This window comes from Pollicipes pollicipes, unplaced genomic scaffold (assembly GCF_011947565.3).
Source record: "Pollicipes pollicipes isolate AB1234 unplaced genomic scaffold, Ppol_2.1 Scaffold_5724;HRSCAF=6776_pilon_pilon_pilon, whole genome shotgun sequence".
Lineage (NCBI taxonomy): Eukaryota > Metazoa > Arthropoda > Thecostraca > Pollicipedomorpha > Pollicipedidae > Pollicipes > Pollicipes pollicipes.
In genome coordinates this window covers 55,170,069-55,181,466 of record NW_023596746.1, presented here as the reverse complement: position 1 = coordinate 55,181,466, position 11,398 = coordinate 55,170,069, and the positions used below count along the sequence as shown (strand labels likewise).

At 52.3% G+C, this 11,398-nt stretch overlaps 1 protein-coding gene across 2 annotated transcripts; it reads left to right on the top strand.

Annotated features, from left to right (window-relative positions):
• Positions 1–559: 559 nt before the first annotated feature.
• LOC119103956 (trafficking protein particle complex subunit 5) lies at positions 560–9,050 on the top strand. Of its 2 annotated transcripts, none has more exons than XM_037227667.1 (5): positions 560–669; positions 2,768–2,975; positions 3,477–3,603; positions 4,113–4,295; positions 8,805–9,050. In XM_037227667.1, the coding sequence occupies exons 2-5, from the start codon at positions 2,824–2,826 to the stop codon at positions 8,901–8,903; spliced, it is 561 nt and encodes a 186-aa protein (XP_037083562.1). In that variant the 5' UTR covers positions 560–669; positions 2,768–2,823; the 3' UTR covers positions 8,904–9,050. The 2 variants fall into 2 exon arrangements, with proteins under 2 accessions (XP_037083562.1, XP_037083563.1); XM_037227668.1 differs by lacking the exon at positions 560–669 and adding an exon at positions 1,234–1,431.
• The last annotated feature ends 2,348 nt before the right edge of the window (positions 9,051–11,398 follow it).

The following is an 11,398-nucleotide window of genomic DNA, read 5'->3' as shown; positions in this document are numbered from 1 at the left end:
CTCATTGACCCGAAATGCCTACCGGCTCGTCGCATTTCGGCTCCCCAGGAAAGATGACGTTGAAATGAACGAATAATCTTGGGAAGCTGGATAGCCTTATTTCCCGAATGACATATGAGTCGTAAAGGCAAGAGTGTGCATCAATGAGAAACAGCTCTAGACGCAAATCTAGAATAGTAGTCATTACATCTGAATAAAGAGAGATAACCTCCTTCTTTACCCTCCCCCCCCCCCCCCGGTCGTCGGGCTTATTTTCCAGAAAAAGTTTCTGAAGAACGCCCCGAGCTTGGCCCCCTCCACTTTTTGAAACGTTCATACGCTTTTGTGTAAAGTACGTGCAAGAATTTATCCAGGCACGTTTCCTGACCGTTTCCCCATGCTCCCCACATACCACCAACCGACGGACCTTGCGTCGTCCAACTCGTATTCAAATGGGAATTGGATCCCAAAATCGTGAAAGTTATCCACTCCCATCGAACGAAAACAAATTCAGAATGCCCACCTCTCAACAGCCTCATTTCCTAGTGTCTAGGCGCACTAAACCTCGCCGATGTTGGCAAAAATCGGTACTAAACACTCTTCCCCGCTTAGCAAGAATTCGTACTAAATATTCTCGATGATGTGTTGAACCACTTTGTAAGATGTGTGCTTAGTAGTTGTCAAAAGAGGGTAATATAAGTGGCGTCATGATTGATGATTAGACACATATTAAGGAGGCATGTGCCTGGATCCGAAGGCCAGATGCAGAGTCCCATAGTATCCCATGTTCATAGTATGCTGGGATCTTTCGGAGAGCTTCTGGCGCGTGCCTACTGACTGCTTGTATGTAATCAGTCCTCTGTTGGTAATCGGAATCACAGATTATGGGGACAATCATGAATATTTGGAAGCAGATAAGCATGATTTGAGCTGACTGATCCTAACCAACTGTATGTGTGCCATGCCCAGGATGAGAACATGTGTTTACATGTGTGTTACAATTTTTGGTTATTAAAGCCACACCCACATTTTGTTTGTAGCATAACTTAGATGCACACTGTTTTTAGTGAAGCACTTTGTATGTATCAAAATCAAGGTTTCCCAAAGAATGTTCAGTGATGCTTTTTAGGAGGGGGCTTACCAGCTCTTTTAGTTCCCTTACTCCAGTCCTGTTGCCAGAATCCAGCTTATGGCCCAAAGGAGTGTGTGCAGACCAATGCATGCATTTCCTTTGGGGTTTATACATTTGTTGCTTTATTATTTAAACCAGGTATGACCAAGATGGAAATCTGGACAAAGTCAGTATGAGAAGGATGATTATAGGCTTGTGGCAGCTGTTAGACCTATGAAGTTTAAATAAAGTGCTTGACATTCTGTTTTGTTACAAGCTCTTGCTGCTGCTGGTAAATGGCTCCAAATAGAGTTGAAAAATTGAAAGACAGAATTGAAAAGGTATGTGTACAATGACTGACTGTTAGCACTAGTGACATGACAATGACTGCATAGAATTATTGCCTAACTGGCCAATATTGCCGGTTTTTCTAAATGACAGGCTGCCAGTTGCATGGCCACAGAATGAGGACAGCCTGGTTAATCTGTTCCCAACCAATTTGCACCATTGCTGTTTGGGGGGATGGGTCCAGAAATAGCTCATGAATGCCTCCTCAATGAAACTCAACATCACATCCAAATGAGGTGAAATCGAGGAATGATGTATGTTCAAAAGGGCCTGTTGGCAGCTAGAGAGCCCAAGGTATATTACAGTGTAGGGAGATGATGTCATGTCAACTAGAAAGGGATGGCTGTTGACTATCACGCCCACACAGTTTTGTTTCATAGGATGGGGACTGGAATGTCTTGCACTATATACCAGTGCTTTGGTCTGGAGGCTGGTTTATCATTAAATGAAGAAGGCTTTATGCCAAAGCTTTTTCTTTCTCACCTTGCATGCAATATGATTTCTGCTGTCCACTGTATGCAATAGTCTGTCACTGGGTGTCTCTTCAGTGCTGTTGGACAAAATAGTTGACATCAGGCCTTGGTAATAAAGGAAGTGAGCTCCAAGTAGTTGTTTGAAGTGATTGCTCTTAGGTCCACACACTGGTTGAGGCTTTTTTTAGCCTTTTGCAACATTTGGTAACAGTCATTTTGTTTATGCTGTACTTCACTGGATTCAAAATGCTATCATCAATTCCCACACTTCCTGTAGCAAAGTGATGAGAAGGTTTATTGTGGATATCCACCCCCCAGGAAATTCCCACTTCTTTCTGCTTTTACGTTTTTCTGGTTCTTGTCAGTTGCCAGCATTTTGTAGTCAACCTTGTCTTTGCTTGTCAGTGGTCGACTCCAGTGAAGCTGGTGTGGCTGTTCCAGAGCGGTGTTTGGTTTGGCCACCTAATGCTGCCAGGTCCAATAAAGCTGATAGGCGACTGCTTGATTCGGCGATCGTGTCGCTGGTCATAACGCCTGCTTTGTGGCATAATCTCAGCATAGCTCCCACTTGGTGTGTTCATTGAGCTCTGTAGGCAAGAATGCTGATGGATGACGGTTTTCTGTATGATGGGCAATATATTAACATAAAGAGTAGGACGGCATTGTTGATGAACTGAATATGAACAAAGATGGCAAGTTAGTATGCCCAGTACAGCAGGCTGTGCATATGCCAGCATGCTTTGTGCGATGTACAAGGCTTTTGGTCAGTGGCACAAGCTGATGCCCTGCATAATGTTCCTTAGACATGGTGCAGATCAGTTGTCAAATTTTTATATATGCCTTTGATTGTTTCCAGTTAGCCCATGCACCACACAGTGAGCGGCTGCTGAAGGCTGCCCGGCTTCTAGCACCATGATGTCCTCCAAGCCTAAGGCGTGCATCCTGGACCGTTCACTGAGCAGAGGCAAGGGTGAAGTGAATCTCAGCCTGTTCGCCCTGCTCTTCGCCGAGATCGTCCACTACACCCACAACCGGGTGCAGTCAGTGTCCGAGCTGCAGAACAAGTGAGCACTCAACCCATATGTATGCCTAGCTCCCTGAGTTAACTATGCAATGGCTGATGTTTTTGCTGAGGCATGCATTCATGTGTAAACAGACAACATTATTGGGTCTGCTTCCATGGATTGGGGTAAATGCCAATGACGTGCAAAGTGTACTATGGCTGCAAAGTGTGCTATAACTGGAAAGTGTATTATTCGTCAGCTGTGTCTTTACATTTAATGAGCAAAAGCCAGATTTCTTCATGAATGCACGGAAAATAATGCATGTTCTGTCTTGGTTGATGTTTAAAAGAACTCGTTCTCATCATCTGTTTTTCCCATCTTTAAAAAATTATAGCGTATACGTGCCCTGTCCTATGAGTTACGGTGCAAGAACTCCGGCTCAGATAGCCACGACGCCACCTCCAAGGCGGCGGTTGAACGCTCTCTATGAGCTCTGGTGTGGACCACCGATACGCCACTGTTGCTTTGCTTTGACGGTAACAAACACGCGCGTTTCCGCAGGCTGGCGGAGATGGGGTATCACGTGGGTATCCGGATGCTCGACCTCATCGTTGTTCGAGAGCGGAATCTCAAGCGGGAGACCAAGATACTGAACATACTGCTATTTATTAAGGGCACCTTCTGGAAGGTAGGGCTCCGCACAACGCTTGCGATCTTTCTGGACAGGCCGTGGCCCTCTGTTAATGGAAGATCTTATCTGAGAACCTTCGGATGTTGGTTTGATACAACTGGCGACACTTCACGTCCTATGCGCCAGTTCTGTTCTGTCGATGATACAGAGCTATAGGCGCTACAAAGTCCTCGGTCCCACACTTCACTGTGTAGTCTATAGCGTTTCAAAAGCGACCAGTGCAGCTGCAGCACTCCCATGTTTTCCCCCACAAATCATCGCTTCGCAACGGCACTTCGCAACGGTACGATTCACCGCGCCGCCGATCCACCACCTGAGCTTGTGACGTGCCGCCACCCCGCAGCCGAAGGTACACTGGGCAGCACGTGCCTCCGCCGCGCGCCGTCGCCGTCGGCGCCGTGGCCTGGCCCGACCGGTGACGTCCCCGTGCCCACACCGTCCGCCGTCGCCGTCGGCGCCGTGGCCCGGCCCGACCGGTGACGCCCCTGTGCCCACACCCTCCGCAGACCATGTTCGGCAAGGAGGCGGACAAGCTGGAGCACGCCAATGACGACGAGCGCATGTACTACATCATCGAGAAGGAGCCGCTGGTCAGCACCTTCATCTCGGTGCCCAAGGACAAGGGCAGCCTGAACTGCGCCGCATTCGTCGCTGGCATGATCGAGGCCGTGTTGTGCGGCTCAAACTTCGTGAGTGCCGGCACGGAGCGAAGTCGTCCGAGCCCGTTGGCAGGGCAGGGGAACTGTCATACTGGGGGGAGTCAAACCAATGGCGTGGTGGACGGGGACGGCCCCTGAAAGCGTTAAAGTCATTGTCGCCTCCCGGGGGAGGGGCGGTGCGCGAAGCCTCAGGGAGGGAAGCAGGCCTCCTTCCCTTCGCCCTAATTTATGCGCCAGCGGTGATAGGGATTCCTTGCTTTCAGTGCTTCGCGTGTGAGGTGACGATTGTTTTGTTTAAAGCGATCCGCTATGCAATGGCATTAAATGTTTCGACTTGAAAGTGCTCAATGCGCTGTTTGGATATCCTCATCCTCATCAATCTGCCGTGTTTTATCAAGTGGCCTTTGCTCATGAAAAGTCATACACGTCGATGCATGGGTGTCGATTCCTTAAAATGATGGGCCAGATTCGTGGCAGTCATCATGAAGGAACAGGTCCAAACACTTCTCGGGCTTCGTGCCTTATGATCTGGTTATCCATTACATATGCATAGTGTCAGCATTATATGTGGCTACCATGACCCATTTATATGAAGGTTCTCGACACACCAAAATTGCATCGATAAAACATTGCATTTTAGTGAGGATTAACGTTAACGAATTGATGTTTATAGCTGCTAATGTTTAACTCAAAACATAATTTAAGAACGTGATCTTCAGTATTTCCCAAATACACTTAGGCAGATACCCTCCTGTTGATAATCCATTTTCCCGATATTTTCGATAAATACAAATGACGAGCCAGCTGCACGTCTGGAGGACACTGTTCCGAGCTGTTGTACCTCTAAAGGGGAAGCGACTTTTACCCCTCTCACTTCGAACGTGGGAAAATGAAACACCCGCCATAGCAGTGTCATGCGCAATGCAGGTTGATCGTAACAGCGTTGCGAGTTGAGCTGGCTCTTCAGCTACCATGAGATTAAACTGACATGTGTACAGTCGGTGCTCAAGAGCTCACCCACGCAGGGGCGTAGCCGGAGTCTTGGTACTTGGGGGCTGGTACACATGGTTGACCAAGCCCCTTCCCCATGGCGGAAGGCCCCATCCAATAATAAAACTCACCGGATATGGCCGTTTGATCTGGAGGGGAGCCATGTCCCTAAAAGGCAGGAGGCACCGATGGATGTAACTCTATTTTTATTTTGAAGCCGTGAAACTGAAATAAGTAGGCGTTAAATCATTGCATTTAATAAACCACATGTGCTATCGATTTGATAACGTTTCAGTAGACTTCCTAATCCGATAGCACTCAGAGGCTGTGCTGGAATTGTTCTGGGTTGTACAGGAACATCGTGAACGTAGATCTTAGATCGAGACAGCGTCGTAAATTTGCATTCACACCAAGATAGTTTGGTCTCAGAATAATCTCGGTCGTCCAGAATTGAGTAGTGAAGGAATTACGCACCAAAGCTTTGGCCCTGCGCGCTCGCATGTCTTTCAACAAAAACCTGGCGTCGGGCGTTGCAGTCTCCGGAGACCGCGCGGTGTCGGTTCTGCACCGCATGCTGGGCGATGGCCAGCGGGCGGACACAAACGGCAACGCTGCTGGAAAAATACCTCAAACCCTTTAGGATGTAAACTGGAACGCTTATAAAGTGTTCCGGGAGTATGTTTTACTCGTGCAATGTAATAGAAGCTAATTAGCATTTGCAGCACTGCGCACCTGTACTAGAATTCGATGGTTAAACTAGACAAAGCAAGGCAGAATATCTATTTTCGTGATACTGTCGCTGTTTATTGTTTTTTAGAGAACATGCTCAAAATTCGACAGGTTAGATATACGCTGCAGTCCAAATTTTGAACGACACGTTTTGATTAAAAAAACTTTTGGCAGCATTGTTTCACGATGACTGTACTGGGGCGCCAGGCACCACGCCCCGGTGTTAGCTGCAGGGCTCAACGCCGCTCGGTCTCATAGAACCGCAACCGCGGCGATCGGTGTTTTTGTTCCTGAGTTTGTGAACGCGTAGACTCAAAACTGTTTACGTGATTTGTTTCACATGCTGATCCAGAGCAAGGATGGACGCCTCGTTTCTTTTGGCCATTTCACTGTTTACCCCACTGTGATCCGCCCTATTAAACACTGAGGAAACCCCGCACCTTTTCGGAGCAGGAGATCTAGTAGGCAGGCCGATAGGGGGCATATTCTATGTCTCGGTCAGGGGCTTCAGGTTCATTCGGTTACAGCGTGGGGTGCCTGCCGGCTGCCGTGCCGATGACACAGGGGTGGGATCCCTTTCGATGTGCAAGCCCCTACAGGGACACATCATACGTCGGCTGCCTGCCTGACGCTGGAGGCCCCCTGACCGGACCATTTGTCCCCAGGTGAACGGAGGGCCCTCATTGATGCAAAAGGTCCCTTACCGTCGCCGATGTTCAATAATCTGGCTGAAATGGAATGGGGAGCCCTTCGTTTCGGTACCGGGGCCCTGCCTGACAAAGGGCTTTCCTTTGTCACATTGCGGGCTCACATAAACTCTCATTTCCTTTTTCATTGCTAGAGAGCCTCGACCAACGCAAGAGGCCTCTGGCTTTCGGGGATTTCTGGCTTTTGTCCCTGTCCCTGTCTAGCAAATGTTGCCCTGGCCGACACGAGGCCCCTTGCAAACATTGAGCCCTTTTTCAGACTTTGTGGGCCCTGACAAACGAAGAACCCTCATTGCTTCAGTGTTCCCTACTTATTCGAATCGCAGATGCCGACCTTGTCCCTGCCCGATAATGGCTGAATAATGGCCATCAGGGCTCAGACCGATGCGGGCCGACTGTTCAGTGTCGGTGATATTCGGCCGAAATAGAGACCAGGGTGTCCCTAATCGGTGCGAGAGGACCTCCGAGATATTTGATGGCCCAGCCCCGCCTTCGTACCTTCCAATCGGGCACTGGATCGTGGTCCCGAGGGGCCCTTCGGCTTCTCTGCAGGCCCCTCTAACACTGTCCCAGGCCGACTCGAGCTCTTTGTCAATACCGGATCCGTGTCAGGCACTGTGGTCCCCTGACCGACACAGGAGCCACTGATTGACTAAAGGGTCCTGGCCAATGTAAGTCGCAGATCTCAGCCCTGCCTCTGCTTGCGAAATTTTCCCTATGTCCTAGACCTGACCTGGGGTATGATCTGGTGACGAAGCTTTCGCGTGCCACGGTCGTTAAGACGGCACCATTGGAGTATACTTTCGCAATATAGGATTGGTGAGGCCGATCGGGGAAAACTTCACACCAAGTGCACTAAAAACTGGACACTTCCCGGATTTCGCCAAATTCCCTCTCAACGACGCTATAGATTTGGATTCCCCCCCCCCCCCTCCAACAAAAAAGGAAAATGCAGCGTGGTCTAATTCGTTAGCTTACCCGGTCTGGGCGAAAGATGTTGTCGTTGGACACCATTATGATTTTGTTTGGCGTCGATTGTCGAAACCAGACGTCAGCAACCGACGTAGGGTCGATGTTATGTGGGTTCAGACGTTGTTGGACGGCTGGCTTCGGGAGCAAGAGGAGCAAATGAGTGTAAATCGATTTGCGTGACTAATGTCTGCCATGGAAGTCTCGGCTGATGCCGCGAGGCGGGATGCAGGCGCATCACTCCCATTAGGCGTGGTTGACACAGCTGGTGTTGGTGGTCATGGTCGGACGAACACCGCTGTCGGTGAAGTCAGCTGGCGTCGATCGTCAGGTTTTCGCGGCTGTTTCATCGAATATTCATGTCGGAGTGAAGGTTGACACATTTCAAGGGTTCCTCCGAATATAGGCGACTTATGACGGCCACGTTGTTTGGGTGCAAATACTCAACTACTTTTTCATTTTCTCATGAGACGTTGTAGCAAAATACGCAACTTGCTCTGGTCCGTACAGCCTGAACCAGCGCTGAATAATTTCAAAACACCCCCACAATAGCACAAAACTCGACCATGGTCAACAATAAGTATAAATCGTGTAGTTAAAAATATCCAGCATGCAGGAAAACAGGAAGAAGCGCAAGTAAACGCGGTACAACCGCGGAGCTTGAAAAGTGTGGCCGACAGTCAAATGCACGAAACGGGGCATTATATGAGTTTCCACTCCCTTTGGTTCCTGTACCTTTTACAGTCTTCCTTAATTTTGATATAATTTCGAGATTCTTTTGCTCATTTCTTACATGTGCTTCATAAAGTTGGTGGTTGGGGCAAAAGTTGGGGATGAGACGTCAGATTGGACATTGGGAGGGGGGGGGGGGGGGCGGCGGGCAGTGGCCCACCCAACAGAATGTTAATGGCACCCGTGTGGATGACACGCGGCGTATTACATACGTGATCAGTCAGCAGTGTTCCTGTGTCCATCGTGCTGCTGTGTCGCGTAAATCAGTTTCCATCAGGCCTCTGCCATCATGTAAACCAGGTCTGATGACCTTTATAAATCATCCTCCTCCGGCCGGTTAACAATGCCCGCATGTTGAGGCCGGTGGTCGGAGCGCGTCCTCTGACCAGCTTGTCCCGCCCCGCCGTTCCAGCGGGCCAAGGTGACGGCCCACTGGCACAAGGGCACGACGTTCATGGTGCGCTTCGAGAGCTCGGTGCTGACCCGGGACGCGCAGGTGGACGGCCGGTAGGTGCTCACGAGCCCGGGCCACACCGGGACAGCACGAGACGGACCCGGACTGCCCCCAGCAGGGTGCGGAGCCGCGGGCCGGGTCGCGACTCGCGGCGAACTTCGGTCGCGGCCACGCGCGCCGCTGCTGGACACGGTCGCCGTCGGAGCGAGGCCGCCGCCCGGTGCGGCCGCTGGGGCGTTACAAGGCCGAGAACAGCTCGCCGCGCTGTCGGGCGGCAGCTCCAGGGGCTGATCTGCCGTGTCCGGCCGTCTCGGGCCCAAACCGCTGGTGCAGATGGCCACGGCACTGGTCGCTGTCAAAGCGCAGCGCAGAGCTAGTTGTAAAATACTGCGCGATCGTATGGGTCGAATGACTTCAATTCCATGGTCGCGCGTGCTACTCGCATTGTTTTGTTTTTTGTATAATATATGGACCGGTGCCTTGGTTAATACACGAATGTACGGTGCTGGTTGTTGTACGTTCGCTGTGCTAGTGGACAGTCGCGGCTGTCGAGGACAGTGACACGCGAGCCGTCGAAGCGCCAGCTACATCAACGTGCCGCTCTCAATGTGCACAAGTCAAGTGATGCGATCGTGCCAACATCGCCAGAGCCGCGGCCGCGATCCCCGCCGCCAGACACAGGCGCCTCAGCCGGGTATATTTAACAAATCATAATATTAAGTTTGACCAGACGGCCACACGTGCACGGCCGGAGCGGGCGCGGCCCGCGAAGCTGCCCTCGGGAGCGCTCTGACTGAGGCGGCTTCACCGCCCGCCGCCCGCCCGCGTGAGATTACGTAAACAACGGGAACACCCAGACTGTCGCGGCCCGCCGCGGCAGGCCGCGAGCAGACTCAACAATAATATCCTCATCAAAGCTTAAGCTTACCGATGCCATACACTCGCGAGAAGTGACCCACATGAGAAACCACACACACACGCACACACACACAGCCACGCACACTCACCAGCCGTCAGTACAACTGAAAGAACAGGGCAGGGAGTAGTGAACTCGCCTTCAGCGCCCCCGGGCGGGGCCGGGGCGACTCATATGTTTTAATTCTATCCTACAAAACTACCAAAATTACAACGGAGGAAACGTTAACACACAATCCAGCAGGTACATTGATAAATCCTCAGGACATTTGGGTAGGTCGACAAGCGGGCTATTAAAGCTCAAACACAACCGTCTGGAGCACGGGACGCAAGCCTCACCCGCCGACGACCCCGGCTCAGTACCCGCGAGATGGCAGTCAGGACTGAGCGGCGACCGCCGGCTGGCAACGCCCAGCCGACTGAGCAACAAAGCTCAATACAAGCCTCTTAATCAAATACTGATTAGTTGAAAATCCCTTCGCTCCACCGCACGGTCCGCTCCCGACTCCCCCGCCCGGGCGGTGCCGGCGCGCGGCCGAGCGCCGCTCGGGACCGGGGAGCGGCCGCCCGCCCTCTGGCGGCGGCCGGGAGAGACCTGCCGGAGAAAGGCAACCACGCCCATCACACTGGCGCACGCGCGCGACCCCGCTCTCTCTCCTCTCTCTCTCTCTCTCTCTCTCTCTCTCTCTCTCTCTCTCCTCTCTCTCTCTCTTCTCTTCTCTCTCTCTCTCTCTCTCTCTTCTCTCTCTCTCTCTCTCTCTCTCTCTCTCTCTCTCTCTCCTCTCTCCTCTCTCTCTCTCTCTCTCTCTCTCCTCCTCTCTCTCTCTCTCCTCTCTCTCTCTCTCTCTCTCTCTCTCTTCTCCTCTCTCTCTCTCTCTCTCTCCTCTCTTCTCTCCCTCTCTCTCTCTCTCCTCTCTCTCCTCTCTCTCTCTCTCTCTCTCTCCAACACGCGCGCGCCTACACACAACGCACACAGCTCGTAAGGTAACAACCGGCAACGCCCCGCCCAGCGCCGACAACGCAGTGCCGTCCCCGCGCCGCCTCAGCTGCGGGTTTCGCGCCGGTCGCCGCCGGGTTGGCCGCTGCGCCTGCCCGGGGCCACGGAGGGCACAGGGCACGGGCACTGTCCCCGCTCGCCCGGCCCCGCCGGCGCCGCCGCCGCCGCGAAAGATCGGAGCACACCGCCGCCGGCCACTAGGACTCGAAGTTGAGGAGGTACTCCTGAGCTGCGAGGGCAGCGGCAGTTTGTTGACGCTGGGACCGGGCCGGCGCCGCAGCGCACCGTAGATCGAGACGCGGCAGATCTGCTTCAGAGTCCGCGGGTTGGTCTGCAGCGCGCAGAGCGCTGGCCAGCTGCCACTTAATGGGCGCCAGCGTGGCCTGCGTGTGCAGCAGCCGCAGACACGAGTACAACACACTGTGGTCCATGCATAGGTAGTAAGAGCCGGATGATCCGCTCGAAGCGGCGCTCCGGATCGAGCAGCAACTCCTCTCGCCGGATCAGCCGCTGGATGTAGAAGTAGAGCACCTGGTGTGACGACTTCTCAGCACCGACGACTGCGAGTGGCAGATCTTGGGCTCGTTGCTGGTGCTGATGCTGACGTTGGGTCGGCGCCGTGCTGGAGCAGCGTCAGCGT